This window comes from Lygodium microphyllum, chromosome 28 (genome assembly GCF_053477565.2).
Source record: "Lygodium microphyllum isolate KBCC chromosome 28, Lygodium_microphyllum_v1.1.10, whole genome shotgun sequence".
Classification (NCBI taxonomy): Eukaryota; Viridiplantae; Streptophyta; class Polypodiopsida; order Schizaeales; family Lygodiaceae; genus Lygodium; species Lygodium microphyllum.
In genome coordinates, this window is record NC_141162.1 from 102,294,694 (window position 1) to 102,321,389 (window position 26,696).

A 26,696-nucleotide genomic window follows, 5' to 3' on the forward strand; every position below is an offset into this window, starting at 1 on the left:
GGATGTATGTACAGTGACTTATGATTGGGACAACCATGGAAACCTAGTCATTGGACTATATAAAGAGCTACCTCTTGCAATTAGTGCAAGGACACCCAATTGTGTTCATAAGCAACTATTAAGCAAGAAGAGTATCTTGTACATTGCCCCCCCCCCCCCCCCCAAACAACACACCCCTGCCGCGCTCTCTCATATTCATATATGTTCAGCTCTCCCCATCGCTTCATATTAAGTGACCTCTTGCCTTCTCTCCACCTCAATTTCAACATGGTATCAAGCCAAACTCTGGCTCATAGCATTCCTTTGAAGCAGCTTGCAACCTAAGAAGAACCCTATCCTCCATAGCTCATCTCTTCCAATCCCACTATGGCAGCCATTGGAGGGCTTGAGGACAAAGGAAGCCATATCAGGCTGAGCTTCCAACACATGGTATCAAACCAAACTCTGGCTCATAACATTCTTTTGAAGCAACTTGCAACCTAAGAGGAACCCTATCCTCCAAAGCTCATCTCTTCCACTCCCACTAAGGCATCCGTTGGAGGGCTTAAGGAGTATAAAGGAAGCCATCTCAGGCTGAGCTTCCAACAAGAGACTTCATCAACTCCCTAGCAAGACAGACTTCAAGATTCACTATTTTGGGACAATTGCACAAAAATGGCAACAAGGTGACCAGCTATTTAGAAAGTCGCATTCTCTGATCTGTAAGAAAAGAGGTAAGCAAGTGACAAACAGAGAATATGGAGAATCAATAACTTTGATTATTCTAGATGATTACAATAGATAGCCGATACGTCGTAGCCATGTGCTTTTGTTAGGAAGCTACAATAGCACTTAGGAAACAGGGCAGAGCAAAGGATGTGTATACAGAAATGCATGAATGAAGCTTTATAAAATGAGCCACAAACAATTAAGCTAAATAAAGCACCCTCTAAAAACAAAATCAAATAGGCATTTTACTTTTTAGGATGTAATAAAAAAGCACCACAAAAACAGGATCAGAACTGTGATTTGTATGCAATTTCGCTGAAAGCAGGTGGGAGAGCATGTATGAGAGAACTGGTAAATGCCTACATTTCCATTTACTACCATAAATATACAGATTCAGTTTCTTCCAATTTCAAGGGAATCATGAGAAAGCTCTTGCAATTGGCTGAGCTTTCCTTGATCAGTAAGAATATTGGAAGTAGGGGATCCTATGCCCCTCGATACAAAAACCGAAAGCCTCCCAGGGAGCTTTGCGAATTCCCTGCTTCCTTGAAGCAGAGCTGCCTTCTGAGGATTAAATAGCAGTATTTGCTGCATGTCTACTGGCAGAACATTAAATATAATCCTCAAATCGCTACGTAACTTCTGACAAATTGGAGAATCTGCACCCCCATTACCTGCACGCTGCAAAGACTGCACAGCAAAACAGATCATGAGCCATGTAAATAATGATTTCTACATATACAACAGAGTTTTAGTTTTTATCTTTATGTGTTATCAAACTCGTGAACAGGCAACATTCAACCCATTCTATTAAATAGAGTCCAGACACAGTTTAAGCACGCATAAAGCTCCAGAAGCATAGCATGCAAAGTTCCATCAAAATTCAAGTGGATAGTAGTGGCACTCTGACCATTTTGATAAACACCAGAAAAGATACATTCAGTTAACACTAAAACAGTGAATACTGCTTTTCAACATTTCTATGTTTTCTACCTCTAAAAAATGTACGTGTTACATCATGTCTGATAGAAGGCATCGCTCCTTAAAACTGATTTTGAAGTTTTGAGTAAAGGGTACAAAAATTACCATGGTGCTTACACTGTTAATTCTCAAGTGACAGTATATAAAAATAGTTCCTACGAAAATGATTCTACCAAATTAGAAACTCTGGTGCATTCCTTAGGGTGTGCCTTCAAGACAATTTATTAGGGTAAAAACCTTGAAGAGAGTTCCCTGAGAGTGAAAGTTATAAATACCAAGTCAAAACCCTATGTTTTCAGCTTTCAAAAGTAACTGTTTCCTCCATATGCATAGGATATAGTGCTTCTTCCAGAGTAACTACCATTGACAGAGGAAGAAGAACTGGGCACAAACTAGATAGAAGAAAGAAAGATGCACAATAAGGTACCTCTAGAGGCTACATGCCTGGGCACATTGGGTTGAATCTACAAAAAACCTAAAAGTGCCTAACATTGGCCAAGGACCATCAAAAGAATATATTCCCACAACATTGAAGTCATGAAGCTTAGGTAGGCCCCTTGTCCCCTTGTTGAGTTACCCAAACTTGCCTCTTAACTGTCATATTTTTCTGGCACTTTTGGTTCATATAAACAGCCCCAAAAAGGGATTATTGTCGGCTTGTATGACACCAAAGACAGTTGTATGACACCTACACATTCTTCTATTAGAAGTGGGTGCAGCAATGGAAGTTAAATCTTGCTCTAATAGACTGCACAACACAAGAGAGAAGAGAAAGACTGCAAAGAAAGAGAAGAGCACTACAAAGCAAACTCTGAAGAATGCTTGGGAGATGGAATCCATATACCAAGGCATGAGACAATCGAATGCAACAATGAATCACTCGCTGAGTGAACACTAGCACTAGCTTCCTCTCTCCAACAGAAAGGACGAAGTCCCAACATTTAAATAGGCTCTATACATGAAAAAGTCAGCCAACCTAAATACTAATATAATAATCAAGCTGGTTGGCCAATGAAAACAAATGGTAATAAAAATGGAGGGAAAAAGGTTGCTGCACATTCAAACAACCAAGTGAGGCTCGTGGGCAATCTTTTCAACCAAAAGTATTGCATACACCAGCACCTATAATGCTGAATGTGCACGCAACTCTAGTTCAGCAGCATGATCATCCATTAGGGAATAATATGCAGTATATTCCTCATGGACAACAAACAATTCGTCAACCATCTACACATCCATGTTATTTTGGGGGTGAATCAGTGTTTCAAGCTATGGATGCCACTGCACATATGTTGAATGCAAATGCAGCAATGGCATCACATGTGCCACCATTTTTGCAGCCATCATTGCATAATAACTTGACACCTTTGGGTAAAGTTAAAGACAACAAAGAATGTGGGGCAACAGTCAAATTTGAAATTTTTAATGGTATCCAAGATAGGTTGAAGGCTTTGACCTTCATTCAACAATTTGATGCAGCTTACTCTAGGAACAATTTTTCCGAGCATTCAAAAGTGCAAAAAGTAACCACTTTCTTAAAAGGGAATGCACTTCAATGATTGACAACCCTTTTGATGCAAGGCAAGGCAACAACAGCTTGGGTACATTTTAAACACTTTTTCTCTTCCCAATGGCTCACAAACACTTTTGAAATGGATGTGACAACAACTTAGCACAAATTGGATGCAATTCATTGTTTTAATTTGGAAGAATATACAAATAAATTTTGGGCAAAAGGCTAGTTGCTAGTGCTAAGAAAAAAGCTGAAAGGGAGGCATTGTATGATGCAAACAAAAGCTATGTTTGTGAAAAAGAGGAACATATAGCACGTAAATGTCCAAAACATAAGTCTAAAAACCATGTAGATGACAATAAGAATCAAAAAGACAAGAAGCATAAAACAACCACCGGATTAGAATGGTCTTATTGATGAGCAACCAAATATAGATACTTCAAAGATATGCCGTGCATGGAGCAAAGTGAGGGACCAACATGCTTTAGTGTTTTTTGATACAGATGCTTGTACCAACTTCATTTCTCCATAATTGACAGCCAAGTGGGAATAAAGATGATGAAATGGGTCCCATGGATGAGGCTAGTTTGCCTTGTTCTGGACATGTAGAGCCAATTACCCCTATCATTGGAAAACTCCATATTCATTTGCAATCATGTGTGGACATTGAGGATTTTCGCATTAAGCGGCTAAGAGCCACAATGTATTATTGGGTATCCCATAGTGTCATAGAGTGCATGCTATAATCAATGTATATAACAAGAAAATCGTTGTCACTCATAAAGAAAGGCAACATGTTCTTGATGTAAAGTGTGAAGTCGTAAAGAAATGCTCTACCACAAAAGAGACAAAAGCAATCGTACAACAAACGCACTGATTGATACAAAACACAATTAGGGTTAGGATAACTCAAAGACAATGAACACAATGAATAACAATAAATGAGTAACGAATAGAATACAATGCTTAATGCAGCAAACACACTATCAATGAAGATTACTCACACACGAACTCCGGTGTCTCGAGGACTAGGGCAAAGAGTATGAGCTGGAGAGTGTCATACTTTGATGGATCCCAAAACACAAGGTGTGAAGATAGCTAGGGTTTGCACTAAGGAAACATAGAGAGTACAAGCACGACTGATTTGGTGATTCTGTATGGAAGATAACTCGTGACAGGCTTGTTCTTGCAAGAGGTGCCAAGTCTGGCACCCTCTACCCCTTGGTTGTATCTGGTACTATTGACCATGTTTTGTCACTAGGTTCTATCCTTCATGTATCTCTCTGGCACACTTGTCTCGAGCATATGTCACTTAAGGGAATGAAAACGCTTAGTGCTTTGCAGTATCTTCCGCCTTTTGACTACTTGCATTTTGAGTCGTGTAATCATTGTTTATATGGCAGGCAAACTAGGAATTCGCATAAAAAGTCTGGTATTCCTCGCATGGGTGAGCCTTTGGCTCTTGTGCATTCAAATGCATGTGGACCCATGCCCTATCAATCATTAGGGGGTGTGAAGTACTTTGTCACATTTATTGACGATTATTCACGTAAGGTTTGGGCTTATCCCATAAAGCAAAAATCTAATTTCTTGGCCGTCTTTCAACATTGGCTTGCTTTAGCAAAGAATTAGTCTGGGCATAGGCTGAAATGCCTAAGGACCAATAACAGGGGTGAGTACGTCTCACGTTTCTTTGAGCAGTTTTGTGACAAGTGGGGTATTAAGCGTCAATTGACTGCCCCTTACACCCCTCCCCAGAATGGTATGGCTGAGCATATGAATAGGACTATCCAGGAGCGAGTCCACAGTATGCTTAGCCAAGCAGGCTTACCACACTATTTTTGGACTAAGACAATCTCTACTGTCGTGCATCTCATTAACAAGTCACCTTGCAGTGGTATTAGCTTCTAGGTTGCAAAGGAGGTATAGACAAGAAAGCCTACCTCATTAGCGGCCTATCTATCAAATGGATGTCAAGTCAGCCTTCTTGAATGGCATCCTTGAGGAGAAGATTGATGTTTCACAGCGTTCCAGTTTTGTTGTGCCCCCAGGGGAAGGAGGATCATGTCTACAAATTGCGAAAGGCCCTATACGACCTGAAGCAGGCTACTCGTGCTTGGTACCAGAGGATTGTCCGTTTCTTTGTGCATAGTGGTTTTCATCACTCCGATCATGACCCCAACCTATACTTTTGGGTTGAGGGTAGCTACTGTATTTTGCCGATATTCTATGTTGATGATCTTATCATTACAGGGAGCGACACTCATAAGGTGGATCACACTCGGACTATTCTAAGGCAGGAGTTTGACATGACAGATCTTGGGACCCTTCAGTTCTTTCTTGGATTGGAGATCTATCAGATGGCACAGGGCATTTTTATTTTGCAACACAAGTACATCTCCGAGCTTCTTTCAGAGTTTCATATGGCCGATTATGCCAATTTATTGCCCTATGCACCCAAAGTCCAAGTTTGTGGCACATGGAGTTCCACTTACCGATCCTACCCGTTACAAGTGCCTTGTTGGCTCTCTTATCTGGCTGATTCACACTCGACCAGATATTTCTTTTGTGGTGGCTTTGTTGTCTTCTTTCATTAAGACTCCTACTTGGGATCACTGGAGGGCAACCTTGCATGTTCTTCAATATTTGCAAGGGACTCGATCCTACAGGATCATGTATGGAGAGGAGGTCACTCTCTCTAGTTGGAGTGATTTTGATTGGGTAGGTGATGTGGATTCTCGACCATCCACTACAAGCTATACTTTCTCCCTTGGATCAGGAGCTATCTCTTGGAGTAGCAAGAAGTAACCTACTACGGCTCTTTCTTCTACAAAGGCCAAGTATCGGGCCTTATGTTCGACTGCTATGGAGGCAGTTTAGCTCCGTCGTATGTTGGCGGAGATTGGCTTTTCACAGCACAGAGCTACGTGTGGATAACTAGAGTGCCCTTGCTCTGGCCAAGAACCCGGTGTTTCATGCTCGCACAAAGCACATTGAGATTCAACACCACTATATTCGAGAGCGGGCGGGTCATGGATTCAGAGCTGGTAGTGGCCTACTATCCCACGGAGAACAATTCGGCTGATCTCTTTACAAAGCCTTTGCCTCAGGCTTCTTTGCTTCATCACATGAGTTTGTTAGGTCTTCAGGCACTCCTAGGGTCTGAGAGGTGTTGAAAAACCCTTCACCCGCAATTTTGCGTTTTGCGTTTTGTGTTTAGGATTTCACAGTGGACAACCCCAAAAAGAAACTTCGCATCCCACTGCCCTACAGAGCTAACGCCCTCCCTCTTGAGCGCCACCCTAGACACTCATTCTTATTTATAGGCTGCCTCTCTCACTCATTCTTTACGACTAATTCATTCAATCCCTCACCTCTTCTCTCCAACCTCTCCACTACCCTCACACCCCTTCAAGAGAACATTGCAATTTGTGGCTATCTTCATCATCTTCCTTGTGCTATGGCACCCTTGTTTCCTTGAATTACAATCATTCCATTCATCAAAGTTTCTTCTCTCCTCTTCTCTTCTCAGTCTTTGCCGAGTTCACTCTGTGTTCCTCCCCCCAAACCCTACTGTCTCACTAATACGTCGTCTTTTGACATGGTATCAGAGCTGGATCTGCTCAAATAGTAGCAAAAATCCTCCATTCCTATGAAGGCAAAGGCCAATGGCAGGTTCGGTATCCACTTCTCTCCTTCTTCCGCTGCATCAACACCCTAACTGGCGGCTGCTCCCTCCTGCGGTTGCCGTTTTCCAGCCTGCATTCAGAGCTGTTGTTGCCACCTCCACCTCCCCTTTGCTGCAATTACTATTGGCAGCTCTTCTGCTGCACCTGGCAGTATTCCAACACCTATTCTCTGCTATTGGCCGCTCAGCCAGTCTGGTGGCGGCTCCTCCCTACTGCTAGCAACTATTCTTTGCTGCTGGCAGCTCCTCCCTGCTACTAGCAACTGTTCTCTGCAACCTGGCGACTGTTGTCTGCTGCTGGCAGCTAAGCCAAACTGCTGGCGGCTCCTCCCTGTTGCTAGCGGCTCAGCCAGACTGCTAGCGGCTCAACCAGACTGCTGGCGGCTCCTCCCTACTCTTGGTGGCTATTCTCTGCAACCTGGGAGCTCAACCAATCTGCTGGTGGCTATTCTCTACAACCTGACAGCTCCACCATACTCTTGTACCCTGCGTTTTTCTACTAGTTGCATCCTCGCTGGTAGCATCCTCCTCCCACTGGCAATTCACTTCCAGCCCTTCCACTACCCTCCCACCTCTTGAGGTGAACATTGCGGTTCATGCTTTGCACTACTCTCACACCCCTTGAGGCAGACATTGCACTTTTATGGTTCGTGGCGGACGTCTTCCTTCTTCAACAAGGCACACTGATACCCATGGGTTATTTACCAACAGATGACCAATCTACTGGGTGCTCCTATTGTGGCATCATCGGACGCAACACCAATGCTTGCCAACTTCGACCTTTACTTCCCATCCCCCCCCCTCCCCAAAAGTATATGCCTCTCCCACCCAATACTACCTTTGCCACCTCTCCTTTCTGGGCCACAGAGATCATTTTGCATCAGCTATCAAAATACTATGCTCAAGGCAATAAGACACATCTGATATGCACTAAGTCCTTTCGAGCACATGGAGGATCGATTGGTGCTACAACCTCTGTAACCAACCTTTCTTCCGTGGATGAGTGGTAAATCCCTAATTATAACTTAATTACAGCAACTAACAACAAATGCAAATCTGAAAATACAAATTTACCTACAGATCTTGGACAATGCACACCCGATTAGCCCCAAAATTGGTGCCCCTTTCAGTATTTCTTTAGCTTTACTAAAAAAAAAGTTGATTTACAATGGGATTCTCCCAATCCCCTTCGCAATCCAAACACCCCTTGCTGTCCAAAGTGACCAAGAAGTCTTCAATCTGATTTGCCCCTTGATTCGGGCACTTAATTGGCCTTCACCCAGTTCATTAACGATGGAAATGCCCCAAATTCAATGGCTGGCTAGTCCTCCACCTCAATTTAGCTGAAATTCACCTTCAGCCTTGAGAAATCCAAGTCTTGGAGCTTCCAATTTTTGGCACGCTTTCCGAGGCTGCTGCTAAACCCTGATTTCTACTGCAAATTAGGGTTTACATAAGAGAAAGCTGAAATTTCTCAGCCTCTGGTGATCTCAAAGCTGCAATCTTTGAAGCGAGGCTGTAGAAAGGCTAGGAGATGAGAGAGAATGCTGAGAAGAGAGAAATTTCAGACTTTCTTCACGAAGAACTGAAGAAAATCTGTCATTTACTGCTGCTGCATTGTCTCAACAACTTGTAGATGCAAGGAACTGAAGAAAATCAGTCATTCACTGTTGCTACCCTATCTCAACAGCCTGTAGATACCGTCACCTGCTATTGATTGGTCTTGTCCTGCCCCTGGCTGTCTCAAAAGGTCCTCCAATGGCTGCAAATCAAACCAATAGCATCTCCTCCCTCTCTCTTGCAAGTTGAATACACTAAAAATGCCTCTCCCAAACCTCTAAAGACGTTTTTCAGTCTTGCATGGACATTTTTGACAAGTGGCAACCTTCCTAAATGGTTTTTCCAGCATTATCTATAATTAAATATTAATTAATTTTCAGTCTTTTAAGTACTAAAATTTAATCTAATAATTATTTCGATTCCTTGAAAAATAATCTGACTAGCCGATAATTAAATTGGCTAGGCAACTTCAATTCCTGAGTGTCTCTACGCCATCTTTGACCATCAAATTGGTGTTAGATACCATTAAACGCCACTTCTCTAGTGTCACCAACCGACACTTATAGCCAAATAAATGACATAGGCCAACAACTAGCACCAGATACCACCGAGTCTACGACATAACTTATAGCAACTTTTGCCTTTGACATCCTGTGATTTTCTCGAGTCCCAGGGTCATAAATTTACTCTAAACCCAATTGCACCTCACATGTGCAACATTTACTTAATCATATGATTAAATATTAATCCACATATTAAGTGAGGTTTCAAAAATACATATCCTCATGACAATCTCCTAGAGATCGTCGCAATGCCAACGGTCGGCAGTCTTCTTCCACCTATTTTCGAGTATAGTGGCTACCATGGCCCGCGGTTTTGTAGTCCGCTCCATCAAGAGACAGTGATTGTTTGAAACCGTCTCCTCGTCAATCTGCTCCTTCGAGAGACAATGGCTGCTCAACTCCTTCCTCTTCTTCGGCTTCTCGGTCCGCTCCATTAAAAAGCAACTGTTGTTGCCTACTCATTACTCAATTTGAGCCCCACTCTTCACCCCCACCTACTCAGGTTTGAGAGACCAACTTTGGGAGATCTTCACCACCCCCAAATACCTTATTCGGCACGATCGGCGGCACTTGCTTTATCCTCAGACATTTCGAAGTCTGTGATCCATGAGTTTTTGGATTCCCTATCTACCTCAGAGGGAGATTCAGAGGGGGATGATCTTTCTTTGCCCTCCAAGGGGGCATCTACATCTACTGCAACTTCAAAGGAAGCTCCTATTCCCCCAATTCCAAAGGGGGGCCCTGTAAAGAAATACTCTGACACAAACACAAATAACAATCGTACGACAAAGCACAGACTGATAAAAGAACTCAGTTAGGGTTAGGGTAACTCAAAGACAATGAACACAAAAATAATTGAAGTGATAGAACTGCTGAATATACAATGCTCATGCAGCAAACACACTATGCATTGAATGAATACTAAACCTCGAACTCCTGTATCTCAAGGATTAGGGCAAGGATAATGAGCTATTGGAGAGTATGTCGTACTCTGAGCAGATCTTGAATTGCATCAAGGCAACCTCCGGATGTCAAACACCAGCAAACGCAGTAGTGAGAAGTTGGATTTGATACAGAGGGCAATGAGGAGAGAAAGGCTAAAAACGCAAGCTGCAAGAGAGAGACTAAAAACGCAAGCAGAATAGCGCAAGAGAGAGAAAGCTGCCAAGCACAGGCTGGATAGCCTAGCGATAGCCTACAGAAGCTAGGCGACAACTGGAGAAGAGAGAAAACTGTCAAACCTAGGCTGCGGATGACGTGGCACGCAGTACGGTAGCAGGTCTGTGTAGGAACAGCAGTCACCTGGCTTGAATCAGCTCCAAACTGCGAGAAGAGGGCTGAAAATCAAGCGCCAACTGATGTAGACAGCGATGGACAGCTTCAGCTAAGATATCCTCCGCGAACGGGGTATGGGCAGCAAGCTGAAACACCTGAAATTTGCAAAAACGAGATTGAGAACTGAATGGAGGACAGCACATGTATTTATAGAAAGTTTCGGCCCTCCCAAGTGGGATTGTGCTTATGGGACACAGAGACTCTCTACGATCACGTTTCTTTTAAATAAACAAGGTTTCATCATTAATTAAGCAAGTTTTGGGGTTGTTTAAGTAAAGCTAATGCATTTTTAGCTCAATAGTCCCCACCCACCACTTAATCCTTCGAACACCTTGGCAGAGGCCTTTTACCTTCTTCTTCTACCCTTGGATGGGGTAGCTTCCTTCCAGCGGTCATCTCCCCTATTGATTTCCAAGATCTTGAGGATCTACCTAGATCGAGGCCTTAGAGGTTCGGCCCTAACTTGGTGACAAGGCCTTCGCATTCCTTCTTGCATGGATGCACAGAGCTAGAGGCTTTTCTTCCGAGGTTGAGTTTCGGGTTCTCTGGTTCACTCCGTCTATTGTTCTTTACTACAGGTTACCTTTCAAGTGGAAATCTTGGATCTTAGGGATCCTCTACATCTTCTTCCTCCTCTTCTTCTTGCCTCGGTCACTTGGTCAGCATGGAGCCAACTCCCAAGATCAAGTACAGGCATATCCTTATGGTTCTCGGCACCATGCAAAGTCCGACATTCCTCCTATGCATTGCATGATTTCATCATCTTTGTACTAGGGCACTTGGGCAAGTAAACAATTTCCCCATGAGGGACACAATCCAAGTGGCACTTACTGCATGAGCATTCTTCAGCCTGTAGCATTCCATCTCCACCTCATTATTCTCTTCTTTCCCTTTTTGGGCTTGAGAAGGGGTGTTGAGAAACGGTTCACCTGCAATTTTACGTTCTACGTTTTGCGTTTAGGGTTTCGCGTTTTGTGTTTAGGGTTTCGCACTGGAAAGCCCAAAAAGGGACTAGGCAACCACAATGGGGCGCCACCCTAGACAACTGACGCCCTTCCTTCGAACGCCACCCTAGACAGTCTCTTGCCTATTTACAAGCTGCCTCTATCACTCGTTCTTCATAACTAATTCATTCAGTATGACACCTCTTTTCTCCAACCTCTCCACTACCCTCACACCCCTTCAAAAGGACATTGCGGTTCATGGTTCATGGCTGTCTTCATCATCTTCCTTATGCTACAGCACCCTTGTTCCCTTGTATTACAATCATTCCATTCATCAAAGTTTCTTATCTCTTCTCTTCTCTTCTCAGTGTTTGTCCTCCGTGTCCCTCCCCGCAAACCCTACTGTCTTGTTGATACGTTGTCTTTTCACAAGAGGGGGTGTTAGTCTGCCCTATTTTGTATGTCAATCTGTCATCTCCTGGTTGTGAGCTCCTATCAGAGTCTAGCAAGAGACAAAGAAGCTCTATCAATTTGTTCAAAATTTATGTGTTTTTGCATTTCATTTTTGAGTGGCTGTTGGCCCATTTTTAGGGCGCATTTTCGGTCCGGCCCATTTTAGGATAATTGGCCAGTTTTGGCAAGCTGCCTCTCTTGGTCACTCTCACTTACTCTTTTTTGCAGGTTCGGAAAACACTGCTCCCGTTCTCCAACATTGGTGCTGCCACTCATTTCAGCCTGATCTAGTGCCCTCACTAACACTCTGGGCTGTGTGCACCACTGAGTGGGCACCCACTGACAAAATGACCAAAATGTGGACACAACCCTTTTTGGGATTGTCAATGCAAAACCCAAAATGAAGTGTGTAAACGGAAGCAGGGGTTTCTCAACAACCCCTCTCAAACCCGAAAAGGGAGGAAGAAAGAGGAGCAAAGAGAGAGATGAAGAAAATCTAGAGGATCCCGAAGATCCAAGATTTCCACCTAAAAGGTAACATGTAGTAAGGAACAATAGACAGAATGAACTATAAAACTTGACTCCACCTTGGGAGAGAAGCCACTAGCTCTATAACTCCATACCAAAAGAAATTCGAAGGCCTCATCACTAAGTCAAGCTAAATGTCCAAGGCCCTAGGTATCAATGGGAGAAATGACTGCATGAAGACAACCATCCCCAAAGAGTAAATGGTGTTGGAAGATCTTCATGAGAAGTAGGTGCCCCCTCTGAGGCTAGAGACACAACGGCCCCTTCTGAAGCCAAAGAAAAAGAAGCCCCCTCTGAGGGCAAAGAGAGGACGTCCCCATCTAAATCCCCCTCTATGAGAGAGAGGGAATCTAAAAGCTCATGAATCACAGTTTCCGAATCGTCTGATAACAAAGGAAGTGCCGCCCGTGATGCCGAAGAAGGTATATGGGGTATCGAAGATGCTGAAGAACTCCTAAAGGTGGCCTCTCGAACCTGAGTAGTCAAGGGTAGGTCATGCTATGCCAAGGGTGGGTCGCAGTTGATGTCTCTCAATAGAGTGGACTACAGAGCTAAGATAATGGAAGGTGTCAAATAGCCATTGTCTCTTGAAGGAGCAGACTGCCAAGGGATCCAACAATCATTGTCTCTCGAGTAAGCAGACTGTAGAACTGTAGGTTGGCAAGGTGGCATTCTTGAAACCCTAGAAGAAGAAGACGCAACCACCATAGTGCATTGTGGTAGTTGCGAGGAGACTGTAGCGCCTAATGATCCTCCTTTTGCTTGATAGAGCGTAGTGCGCATCGAATGCATCTTATTGACTTAAGCATAAAAATGTGAAAGTCGGTGCAAAATAAACTCTGAGGCCTAGAAGGGAGAGGTGGCACAACAAGTGCCAGAGGGCAAACACATATACTCCGATGGTGTGGGGAGCAAAGGTCCAATCCAAGTCTGCAAGCATCAATAAGAGAACCGATGATGCCGAAAGAGGAGCAACCAATGGTATGTCCATCTACCTGTGGAGAAGTCAGCACCAACCAAAGTGTCAACTTGTAATAGGAGGGTCGGAGGGAGAGGAAAACGGTATCTCCGTCTCTCAGTGTCTCTCAGTGGTGCAGTGGAAATGAAGGGGAAAATTAGTAGATGATACCAAGCTCGCAACACGTCTTTGCCTTCTCAAAGAACAAGATCTTTAGCTCTCTGACCTTTTGCGCTCTGATAACATGTCAAGATATGCGACAGTGCAGAGACAGCAGGGCAAGGAGACACAGTGTGTGTACAGCAAACATTGAGAGAGAGGAAAAAACTTAGAAACACAAGAACACGATGATGATGCATAGAATCATGCTATGAGAAGAAAAGTAAATACAATAGAGCCGAAACTCAAAAGATGACTACATTGTCTTGTTTGAATCACGCAGCAGCACTTGTGGGAAATCTACATAGTGAAGGAAGTGAAACACAGTTCTCCAGGCAATGGGCTATCGAAGTAATCATTGGAAGGTGAAGGACAGTTGTCGAAGGAGCAAACCGCAATCCTCAAATGTCGTCGGAGATGAGAAAGACGATCATCAGTTGTTGAGGGAGCAAAGCGCAATCCTCGGATGCCAAGAACATGGCCAAGGCAGCAAAATGCAAATGCCAGTGTGTCGAAGCTATCAAATGTAGGGAGAGGAGCCAAGATGCTAACACTAGGGGATAGATGATGACACCAGATGAAGGGGCAGCCACCGGAAGGATAAATGCAGCCTGTAAAGGCCTGTCAACCCAAAAAAGCAGATACCTTGAGCTGCAAAAACTAATGCCAAATGTGGGGTGACACCAAGCAAGAAGATGCTAGCGCCAAGTTGGGGAGGGTGATGCCAAAATGTGGAGGTCTCCAAGCAGCCAGACGCAAATCTGATGAAGCCTGAAGGGAGTGGATGAGGTCGCCAGCTATGGAGGACTCACGCCAAGGTAGGAATGCTATCACCAATTGTAGGGAAGATGCGCCAGGTGAAGAGGAGGGTGACTGCCACCAAAACGCAGCCCAAGAGATAGTAGAGGTTGGTGCATGAGAGTAGGAGGGTAAAGATGGAGTAGGCAGCCACAAACCACGAACTACAATGTCCACCAGAAGGGGTGTGAGGGTAGTGGAAGGGCTGAAGAGAGAAGGAAATAATATCAAATTGACGGAAAAAGAGGGGTAAAGAATGACTAAAGTGGCGAAGAATGAATGAAGTGACGGCCTATTTATAGGCATAAGCTATCTAGGGTGGCGCACCACTAAGTGGGTGCCCACTAATAAAATGACCAAAATGTGGACACCAGCTCTTTTGGGGCTGTCAGTGCAAAACCCAAAATGGAGTGTGTAAACAAAAGGAGGGGTTTCTCAACAAAGGCAAGGTGGTGGCAACCAAAATCAAGGGCAATGGCGTGGTCGAACCCACACTGCCACCAGTAAGCCATCATAGTCTACATCATTCTAAAAGCCAAAGGGCCTATCTAACTAACCTGCAAAGGTCCACCTTGTCTCTTTAGAGACATCCGAGGATGCGAACCTCATCCACATCTACAAGTTACTCTCAACGAGGTGATTCCAAAGACCCTCTCTTCACAACCTAGCACATCTCCCCCTCGGATTGTGGATAGTGGAGCCACACATCACATGAACCCCATTAAAGACTCTTTTCTTACCCCAATCCCTACAACCGATCATGTCCGAATCAAGAATGACTCCTCGGTTAGACTCATGGTCATGTCAATTTTGCTACTAACCAAGGTTCGGATCTCGCAATGCTAAACAATGTTTAGAACCTCCCTATAGTAAACGCAAAACACAAGTGTCCATAAAATCAAATTACCACAAGTAGAAGTGCAACCACCAAACACGAGATCGATAAGTATAAGGCCATGTGGACTCGCTTGGCAACAGCCAAAGAAGCCTTGGCAAAGTCACATGGCCCAAACACAGTGAGACCAGCTGAAAATGCAAGATAACCTGTAGGCTAAAGCTGGAGAACAAATCGTCCACAGCATCAAATTGAGGCTGCCCAACAGGAAATCAAGCCACCCACACCAAGCCCCAGGCTAAGAGAGAAAAATGCACATTGGGACAGCTCCACAATAATAAAACACAGATTATAGCAGCTCCAAAACAATAACAATCGAGACACCTATATTGTCGGTAGTTCACCCACTAGCAAACAAGCTAGAGAGTAGCAAAACACGAGCATTGCAAGCCTGAAAACAGTGGAAAACAACAGCACAAAGCACCAAAAACCAGCAACAATGATTGCTTGATACAATGTGAGATTGAGCAACAAGAACAAAAGAAGCACAACTGCTGAACACTGAGAAGAATGAACACTGAAAAAGAGAACACAAAGCTCAAACAATGAAAGAAAAGGCAATGGAATCCATATCACGATACGAGAGATGTATTGAACACACGACACGAGCATGGTTGTCACATCCGATGGCGTCCGATAAGTACAATTCGATGGTAGTACGGTACTAATAGCACTAATAAATCTTGGACCTATGTCCGATGTTACTTCCGATGAAATAAAAAATACATATAAGTCTATGCTTAATGTTTGGACTTACAAGTTAAAACATAAACTTAGAGATTCAAGCCAAAAGTGCACAAGAGAGTTGAAACAAGACTCGAGAGTATACTTTGTAAAATCAATAATGAAACCAACGACTTTATTATGAGCCAAATGTGCAATCTCATACAAAAAGTGTACAAAAATGGATCAAGATAAAAGCCATCATCCATGGCTCAATCGGAATTAAGATACATGATTACTCTAGATGCTCATATCACTCTCGACATCAAAGGTGGAAGCATCCTCGTCACTGCTTGAGGAGCCATCACCCTCCTCAACAAAATCACCCTCACTAATGACATTGCCCTCATCATCATACTCGGGCTCTCTAAGCTCTAAGCGAGAGGCAATGATAGGTATGTCCTCCTAGACCGAACTAGGAGTACTTCTCGAGCCACTCCCACATCTCGTGTAGCATCTAAGGGCCCCACAAGCATCACGGGCAACCGATGTGGATGCCGAAGTAGAAGTCTCTCTCACGAGTCACACTTTTGAGTGTACTAGCGGAGAGTTTGAGTGAATCCGCATTTATCTATACATTTAAAGAATGAAAAACTTAGATTAAACAAGTGAAAATTATTCAAATATATTTCATAATCTATGAATAAAGTTATGAACTAAAAAGTATAAAAATTAGATATATGATACATGTCTTGCCATAGACATCTCATGCATATTGCGTAGCATGCGTAAATTGAAGCGACAATAAATTAGTCGCTCCAATCGTCGTGTGCTAAGCTTGTTACAAATTTTGGTGTGCATGAGAGAATAGGCGGACCAATTTCTCTCACATGCACCCGATGAACAATCTTAAGCCATGTGAAGAAAAAGTAAGTTTAAACTTTAAGTTTGCAAGTTGTAAGTTGTAACTAGAATTAAATGGGAAAAAAAAAGAGATTTTCAAACCTATGCAAAAATGCATAAGGCCACTCTTTGGAGATGAGGCAATTAGATTGCTATAATTAATGAGCTCCTAGAGGAAGACACCATGGTGCTCTTCCGCCACAGCCTTTAGAAGAAAGGTATCACAATCGGCAAGAACATTGGCATCCACGAAGAGAGAGGATTTTTTTAAGGCAGGATGTAAGAGTGCCACAAACCCATGTATGGGTCGCTTCATCTACTCCCATCTTTTCTTTATCAAAAAGACAATGTCATCTCTTTTAGGGGTGGTATCCAAGATATCACTACAATAGGTGTAAGATGATAGAGATTTAGAGGAAGATTTAGAGGTGAAATTTGAAAAAAAAGTATGAGACATATGAAACATAGATTCTAAAACTAAAAAGAAGCATGAATCATTATAAATAAATAAAAATAAAAACAATACCATGAAAAAGAGACCTCCCTATCCAAGATGGTCGATGATTGTATCTCCTCCATCGCATCCACCATAAGATGATAGAGGAGGCCAATAATAGCCCCCTCCATGACCGTCATGCGAAGCACCTTGTAGATGGGAGTGACATCAATGATAATACCCCTCACATCCATTCAAAATTCCTCCTTTAAGCAAAGCCTTTGAACGACCTTTACTTCCACTTGGCTTGATGTGGACTTCCCTTCAAGCCATTCCTTAAACTCATCTGACACAACTGTTTTTTGTAGCTTGTTGCAAACGTCATAGAGACACTTGAGGAGAAGTCACATGGCCGCAAACCGAGTCTTCAAGGGCTTCTTCAACTCCAAGTCCGAACCTTCGAGTTGACAAAGCCAACGATTGTGCAAGCTCATTGACAATCCTCGCCATCCACTCCAACTTGCCTATATCTTCCATAAGAAGATCTAGATAATGTGTAGCGCATGGTATCCGTACTATGGACGGAAACTCGGCCTTAAGTTTCTGCCCCATAGATGCACAATTCGAGGTGTTGTCCGTGACAACTTGCACCACATTTTGTGGCCCAATCTACAAGATTATACATAATGAAATTAGAATAAATTTGGGAGGTTAAAAGAAGAGATTACAAAATAATGGATTTAGAAGCATTAACTCAATGATGGCTTGCCGTATGTGTCGATACATGAACAAGCCCATGGTTCTCATTCCCCTTGTGCATGTATCCACCGCTCGTAGGAAGTATATGCCAAGTGGGCAAGAGACAAGGATGTTGATAATCCCCCTTTTTTTGCGGTCACTCCATCCATCAAATAGAATAGAGCATTTATACTTCGCCCAGCCTGCACGCACAGGCTCAAGGGACTTATCAATCCTCTCTCTCTCCTCAAGTTTCTTGGTACGCATGTCATTGTACGTGGTACCGTACCATCCCTTGCATGGACCAACAGCAGCAATGGTTTTCACCATCTGCTTCCATCGATCCACTTTGAGAATATGGAAAGAGAGATTGCACTCAATTATGGTGCGTGCAATCTCTATTTCCGCTTGCCTTTGCCTCTCCTTGAGAAAGAAGAGAGGACCGGAAACTTGGCCCGTTGCTTGGGCAAGAGTGGCTTGTCTCTTGGGCATAGATACACCACTTGAATGGCTTTTTCTAGACGGGATAGAAAAGGCCCTTCCAACGGAGGAAACCGAGACAGTTGGAGAGGGATCGTCTTCCGCATCCGAGACCTCATGATCGGGATCACCTCCTCACTTGCCCTTGAAAGGCCTTTGCATCGCTTCAATGGCAAGTATTTCCGACAACAATCTTAATAGACATCATCGGGAATACCGAGACATTGTGTGGCTTCCTCTCTTAAGTTACAAAGATGAATAAGAATGCGAGTGATGGATGAGATTTGAAGCTTTAGGCAATACTTGCATTGCCGCTTGCAAGTGTTGGATTTCTCCTTCACTCGTTCGAAGTAGGCACAATGCAAGCGAAAAGCCTCATGGAGAGGGGGTGCCATTGATGATGTATAGAGAGAGCCTAGAGGGTCATGGATGGAGCGTGAGATGATTGAAGAAAGGAGCGGAAAGAGTAGAGAGCTTGAAGGAGTAGAGAGCTTAAGGGAATAGAGAGAGGCTATAGCTTGATGAAGGAGGAGATTGGAACTTGGAAGGATTGAGAGGTTAAGGGAGGACTCAAGGAGAGAGCTTGAGAGAGTAGGAAGGATGGAGAGCTTGTAAGAAGTAGAAGGCGTGGAGAACTTGAAAGGATGAATGAGATGGTGGGGAAGGGGAGATTTTATAGAAAGGCAGAGTGCTTTGGAGTTTAGGATTGGCCCTTGGGGGAGAGAGAGAGAATCTTTAATCTTTTCTCTTGAGTCTTTGTGAGAAAGAAAGAAAGAAAATAAAGAAAACAAAGAAAATTTAAAAAAATGTAAGAAAGAAAAAAGAAAAGAAAGATTTTAAAAGAAAGAAAAACGGGCCTGGGCCCTAGCCGCCTGAAAACGGTCAAAAAAGTGACCGTTTACAACTTTATTGGCTGCAAGGCCCAGGCGTAACGGTCACTAGTGACGGGACGCAGTCAGACAGGCCGCAGGGAACGGACAGTGGACCGAACAGGTGACGGCTCCTCCATGATGCCTGCATCCTTTATTGCTTCATCTATGATGGCTGTCAGAATACCACCGTATCTGATTGTAGCTGCCTTTGACGCAGGTTTCTTCCTTGCGGAACGCACAGTTGAGGCAGGGGATTCTCCTCCTACTGGTGCTTCCGCCGGAGTGAGGAGGGCAGCTGATCTTTGAATGGTCTTCTGCACGACCCATTCCAGTCTATCTCTTTAGGGACTCCTACTGCAATGCTTTCCAACAGCGGGACCCCGATCCTGTTCATCAATGCATTGTGCCATTGGCCCGAGAAGAGGATATGGATCATCTTTGCTTGCAATTTCACTGCTAGGTCCGGGATGTCAGCCAAGCTGATTCCGTCCACGGTGTGCACCTCTTCTTTCTTTACCCCCAGTATGGCGTAAACATCCCGTCTCGGCCATCTCTCTTTTTTGGATACGAGCCCCAGGGCCTTTTCTATGATTGTTGCATTGAGGGGCACTTCGATTCTTCTTTCCTGCTCCCCTGTCCTTACTGTGACAGTGCCACAGTTCCTGCCCTTGTCGAAGTTCCTCAGGAAATCCGCACACATGCTATAATCCACGGCCTGCCCCACCTTTTCCACATACTTGTGGAGGTGGCATCTGTCCACCAAGTCTTTGATCGCAGGTTCCTCCAGGATGGCCTCATCCAGATTTAGTGTGTGCTTGAAAGTGAATTGACTGAATCCTCGTGTCTCGATGCTGATGCCGAATTTGGTCATCTTTTCTTCAGAGAATGGGAGTTTGCTCCCTTTGTCTTGTCCTGCCATGGTGGTGACCTGTCAACACACCAAGCCGACATTAATGCCTAACACTCGGCTTATTTCTAATCAAAACTCAATTTGAGAGAAAAATGTATGTGCCCAAAATTGGTATACTTGCTTAGAGGCTTGAATTTTAGAGATCGGCCCATAGCAGCAATTGCTATTGTTTTCCCTTGCAGTATTCTTCCATAGAAACTTAATTAATTATAACAATCTTCTAGCTAGATAGCATAACTTTCATTTTTGCTCTGCGCTTGCTCACATTGCTCCCCCCCTCCTTCGTGGATCTTTCAAGGAATCCTTCCTAGGATTAGCACAGGAAGGACGAGGTAAACGCTGTTTCGCATGGGTTGACTTACCTGGCCAATAACCAATCATAGAAGCTTGGATTGTATTCGAGTTGGGCATGACAATCAAGAGTAGATGGTTGGATGGAGACTGAGCGCAATCGGAGGGCTCGTAGGAAACAGACTGAACGGGTCCGAATGCAAAGAACGGGTCAGACAGGTTGACACGTCTATTGGATGTGAACAACCTTGCACATGAGTAAATGACACGTGTGGTGACCAGCTATCATGAGGACATGTATTTTTGAAACCTCACTTAACATATGGATTGATTTTTAATCACATGATTAAGTAAATATTGCACATGTAAGGTGCAGCTGGGTTTAAAGTAAATTTACAAGCTCAAGACCCAAAGAAATCATGGGATGTCAAAGGCAAAAGTTACTATAAGTTATGCCGCACAGATACTTGGTGGCATTTGGTGCCAGTTGTTGGCCTAGGTCATCCATTTGGCCATAAGTGTCAATTGGTGATACTAGAGAAGTGGCGTTTAATGGTACCTAACGTCAATCTGATGGTCAAAGATGGCGCAGAGACACTCGGGAATGAAAGTTACCTAGCCAATTTAATTATTGGCCAGTCAGATTATTTTTCAGGACACCAAAATAATCATTAAATTAATTTTTAATATTAAAGGCTGAAAATTAATATTTAATTATGAAAAATGCTTTTAAAACTATTTGGGAAGACTGCCACTTGTCAAAAATGCCTATGCAAGACTGAAAAACATCTTTAGAGGCTAGGGAGAGACATTTTTAGTGTATTCAGCCTGCAAGAGAGAGGGAGGAGAGACAATTGTTTGATTTGCAGCTATTGGAGGACCTTTTGAGGCTGCCAGGGACAAAAGAAGACCAATCAACAGCAGGAGACAGCATCTATAGACTGTTGAAACAGGGTAGTAACAGTAAATGACTAACTTTCTTCAGTTCTTCGCATCTATAAGCTGTTGTGGCAGGGCAGCAGCTGCATTTGACTGATTTTCGATCATACTTCGCGACAAAACTCTGAATTTTCTCTCTCTACAACTTTCCCTCTCATCTCCCAGCCATTTCACAACTTTGCTCCGAAGATCTTACCATTCGGACCCTTAGAGGCTGAGAAATTTCAGATTTCTTTGTTGTAAACCCTAATCTGCAGCAGAAATTAGGGTTTAGCAGCAGCCTTGAGAAGCATGCCAAAAATTGGAAGCTCCAAGACTTGGATTCAACAGGGATGAAGCTATTTTTAGCCTATTCAAGTGAAGGGACCAGCAAATAATTGAATTTGGGGCATTTTCCATCTCCATCAAAGCAGGTGAAGGCCAATTGATTGCTCGAATCAAGGGGCAAATCGGATTAAAGACTTACTGGTGATTAATCACAGCAAGGGGAGTTGAAATACCGAAAGGGATTGGGAGAATCCTATTGTGAATCAACTTCTTCTTCAATAAAGCTAAAGAAATACCAAAAGGGGCACCAATTTTGGGGCCAATCGAGTATGCATTGTCCAAGATCAGTAGGTAAATTTGTGTTTTCAGATTTGCACTAATTGTTTGCTTCTGTAATTAAGTTGTAATCAAGAATTTACCACCCATCCACGGAAGGAAGGCTGGTTATACCAGCAGTATCTCCACACTCCCTCTCTCCAGAAGGATGTAATCTGATACAGCAACAATGTAGGAGTGGAGTATATATACATCCTAGGGCAAGGCCCTAGACGAACAAGCTAGCCCTAAATGGGCTGCCAAACTGCCCATAAAGACCCCCACTACAAAGCCTAATAAAAGCCTGACACCCATGAAATTTACACCACTGATAGTGGCACCCTAGGCCAAAAATATGGACAGGGCCCAAAGATAGGGATAAAGGAAAATCAGAGCGAAAGTGACCAAAATGAGTGGACACAAACAGACATCCTAATGTTGCTCACTGGCTCAACATAGCTCTCACAACCAAGAGATGACCATGATCACTAACATTTTCTTTGTGCCTATCCTAGCATATCTTCAAAACCCTTGCAAATCCATGGTAGTGCGCTTATGACACCAAACAAATCCATCTATCTAAAAAGTATATTGCCTCTATGAGCAAGCACATAATGCTCCAAATATCTCCATGCAGCAAACACAAAGCTCAAACTATAGACAGATTGGCATCAAATTCACATCAGCCTCCCTGGCTCACCTCAAGTCTGTGATGGGACTCAGCTTCAGAGCCTCAAGAACCAAGATCACATTTACACATCTCAGACATACGTACCATGGTATCCAAGGCCTAAGGCTCAAGAGAGAGCGACAACTTTTGGACTCTTTAGGCACCATCCAAAATTTCACTTACACTGGCTGCCGACTCCTGACTCGATAGACACCTGACCCTGGTCAATAAGCTGGCCTAACCATCTTGAAGTATGTTAGAATGTCATCTTCCAGCTAAAAGTGATTGACATGTGAAAGACAAGAAGGAAGAAAATTATGATGATGATACAACTGACCACGATGATCTTAGAACCAAAACTTCCCTTCACTCTATGTGCCACTGAACATGAAGGCCAAAAGGACCAGCATAGCAATTCCAACCAACCAGATAGACCAGGCTCCAGCCAGCCACAACAAAGGCATCTGCAGGCTACAATTGATTGGCTGCAATTTTTAGTTACTTATGTTTCCTCCTAAAGAAGACAACACACCAGAGTACAGTGATCCAAAATCATACTAAATATTTGTCCAGTTTTCCAACTGTTTCAAGACTCAACTCTAGCAGATGGTAATTTGCAGCCGACAACCACTTAAATGCCAAAATAAGGTTCTGAACAGATAGAGAACTGAAAGCTAGCATTTGCTCCTCTACAGCATTGGTATCTGATGGGAGATGCAATCAGGTGACAAATAAGCCTAAATTAATCAGCATAAGCTTGTTAGTCAGTTTCAAATGGAATAATTAATTAAGTTTAATATCCAGCATGTGGTATACCTCCAGCTCTGCAAGTAGATGCCGTTCTACCGCATTGAATGAATCAATCACCTCCACTTCTGACATCTTTGAGATAAACGTGCGTATGTCAGCCTTAGTTCTTGCTTGCTTCCATATACGGTGTTGTTCGTGTTCAGCCACAGCACGTCTTCTCTGAAACCATGGCATGAAATTTGGCCCTTTCAGAAACCTCCTGCAATGAGCAAAATTTAGTTTCATCAGCAGTTGATTAACAAGAAATAAGCAAAAAATAAAATGATCAGCCAAATGGAAACCACGCATTCATTACCTGTAAAGATCTAGCCAATTTGTGCGTAGCCGCTTTGAAAGAAATTTGCCAGGGCCTCTTGCTGCAAGTCCCTCAATAAATTCATAGGCGTCAAATGGAGGCAAAGGAGGTGGGTCTGCAAAGGGGGAAAGCCCTTCTTGTGGAGTTACAGCCCTCAAGTAGGGACCAAATGGAGCAAGAAAGTTTGTTGTCAACTCCACAAAATGACGTCGTAGAATTTCATTATTTACAAGTGACATCGATTCTTCAATTCTTGGGGATACTCCAGCATCCACAAGACGGTTCAAGACTGCAGTATCTGGCCTTGTTGTTGGTGTGTAGTTTGTCCAAAGAGCTTCTCTATGTTCCGTCATGAGGCAAAGAGGGCCGTCTCTTTTCACCCTTGCAACTCTCAGCAAATTTGTCGGGGAGAACTTTTTGAGTGGAGAAAGTTGCAGTTGCAACTGGGATCGAACTTCTGTAATGCTCCCAGTATTGGGTGTGCTTGACCTCGTGACAAGTTTGTGCCTATTGGTTGCAGACAGAGAAGGACCAACTGAAATAACATGAGGGAGGGTTCGCAATGCCTTCAAAAAGAATAGGTTCGTTACCCCCAAGATCATGGAAGGGACTTGTTCTCCTTCTTTTAAGGAGTTCAATAAACAAAAATCAGGATCGTGTATGGTAAAGTATGGACGAAAATCAATACTACAAGGTAATGGAGCCACTAGACCTACTAAAGCTGCAACAGCTTCACAACACTGTGAGGGTGTCGGTGCAATAACTAGGAGAGGCTCACCAATCAAAACCAGCTCCCAAAGCTCCCACATCTGCATCAAAACACCTCGGAATATACCAAACACATCAGCCTCATGGAAGACCCCTTGAGGAACAGAGGGATTTAATGGTGTGGCAGGTGCCATAGCTGATGTAAAATCATCCATTGGAGTCCCACAACCAGGTGGAAGAGCGTGAGCTGGTGGTAGATGAGCCCTGAGAGTAACATTTCCGACTGGAAGCTCCATTATTGCACCATGAACTGGGCTTGGCCACTGTGAAATATATGTTGCTACCTGCTCTAAGCCTTGCATACCCGTATCAAAATACAGAGGACCCAATATCTGCAACAGAGACCTGAAAACGTTGGAATAAGGACGTTCAGAGAGAATCACAACTGATTTTTGTTCCCCACCACGTTTAAGCCGTTCATCTTTCCTTTGACGATTGAAAACAAACCCATAGAGATACCTAGGCCCACCACTTCCCGGGCCACCATTGCTGCTAGAAGACCTGTTAACTGGGACACCATCCTTCAAGTTTGGATCCAAGACTCTCTGACAACCACCATCTAGCTGCATATCCAACTGCCTGGTAGATTCAGGAGTTCTTAATCTTGAACTTGAAGGAGGCACATTGGAGAGGATTCCAGGTAGCGACCACCTTCTTCCCCTACCATTATCATAGTACAAATCTGCACGTGAATCAAAAGAAAGAGATCCTTCCCTTGAGACCTTTCTCTGGAACTGACCAGCAGATACACTATCCTCATACTTTGACAGAGGAGCTCCCTCTAATACTGAGGAGGCTGTATTTGGGGATATGTTTTGCTTACCCTCTTCTGAACTTTTCTCTGCAGTATCTGTGGACAGTTGTCTATCTAATTCTGAGATGGATGCAGAAGCAGTGCGGTGGACAACTGCTACAGGAGGTGATGTAGGAATCGCTCCACGCCTCCGAATGCGGAAAAAAAACATGCAGTCGTATACACTGCTTTTGTTATTGCCCTGTGACATCGAATCCGGGAATGAACTGAAGGCAACATCAAGCTCTTCTTCGGAGCTGATCACACCAGCAGGATAACATTCTTCCAGCAGCTGACCCTGCTCCAAGTCAAACCTGATGGCACACAGGGCAAGGACCCATCTTTGCAGGGCCATGACATCAGGCTGTGTGCTGGAATGTGTGCCCGACACAGCTAACGAAACACTGCGTCTCATGATATTCCTCGACACTCTGGACTCTACTACATAATTAACACCATCAATACAGTTATGCTGCTCTGTCCATAAGTGATACCATCAATACAGTTGTGCTGCTCTGTCCATGGTTACATTTTCTTGATTCGCAGTACCTGCTGAGACCTGCCAATGCTGTTCCGGTGTGGGAAATCGGCCTCGGGTTAGCCTTTCCAGATGTAATAATTCTTGAGACCTGCCAATGTTGTTTCGGTTTGGGGAATGGGCCTCTGCTTCAAGTAGAGTCCGGGAGCTTGAGACATGTTGCTGCAACTAATAACCCATGAGATGTCGCGGACAATAGCCGGCTGGCAGCATTGTGTTCAGCGGAACCCTAGCCATCCTCCAGCGTCGAGATACCGATGCAGCGGCACATTGTTTAAAAGATGGCGACCTGGCAGATCTTCGAACCTGCAGAGAAGTGGCAAAAGACAAGGCAAATACACGAAAGAAGAGAGGGGGGGAAGAGAGAGGAAAGGATAAACGATGAGCCGAAGTAAAGCAAACGCAAAAGGGCAAATTTTGCAGAAGCTGGCTATGGAGGGAGGAGGGGGGAAGACAGAGACAGTGCTTTTGGATCGCTTTTACAAGCTGGGGGGCAGGCCTGTCACGTTCATCCCTTTGCTGTGTATGCCATGACACGCGCACCCCCTCACAAGAGCTTACTTCTATCATCTATGCCATCCAATGTGGGTCATAGCCTGTGTATCTTATTAGGTGAGGCAAGAGCTATAGATGGAACATTCAAATTTATCTATACACTTGGCCTTATTTTTCTCAATACTTAATTATTAAATTAAAATGCCCCTGCCCTTGATGTAACATTCAAATAAATAATTATTTTGCTCGATAAATAATTTACCACAACTCCCCCTCCTCGATGCAACATTCAAAATCGTTTACTCTGTCTTCTTTACTTTTCTCCACAAATACTTCTTCTTTACTTTTCTCGACAACATAATTATTTAACAATACCCTTGCCTCTGGAAATTGAATTTATGCCCAATATTCTTGGGTAGTAATATAGAAA

The 26,696-nt window shown here is 43.7% G+C and overlaps 1 protein-coding gene across 1 annotated transcript; it reads right to left on the minus strand.

The window, feature by feature from the left end:
• Nucleotides 1-957: 957 nt before the first annotated feature.
• Nucleotides 958-26,344, minus strand: LOC148011813 (polarity axis stabilization protein). The gene is made up of 3 exons (XM_087670906.1): nt 23,673-26,344; nt 23,384-23,576; nt 958-1,398 (listed from the first exon to the last, which is right to left on the minus strand). The coding sequence occupies exons 1-3, from the start codon at nt 25,646-25,648 to the stop codon at nt 1,102-1,104; spliced, it is 2,466 nt and encodes an 821-aa protein (XP_087527032.1). The 5' UTR covers nt 25,649-26,344; the 3' UTR covers nt 958-1,101.
• Nucleotides 26,345-26,696: the final 352 nt, after the last annotated feature.

Coding starts and splice junctions, on each gene's coding strand:
- LOC148011813 (XM_087670906.1), bottom strand. CDS start 25,648: ATGAGACGCAGTGTTTCGTTAGCTGTGTCGGGCACACATTCCAGCACA. Junction 23,577..23,672: donor AATTGGCTAGATCTTTACAG/GTAATGAATGCG, acceptor TGCTCATTGCAG/GAGGTTTCTGAAAGGGCCAA. Junction 1,399..23,383: donor ATCTACTTGCAGAGCTGGAG/GTATACCACATG, acceptor TTTGCTGTGCAG/TCTTTGCAGCGTGCAGGTAA.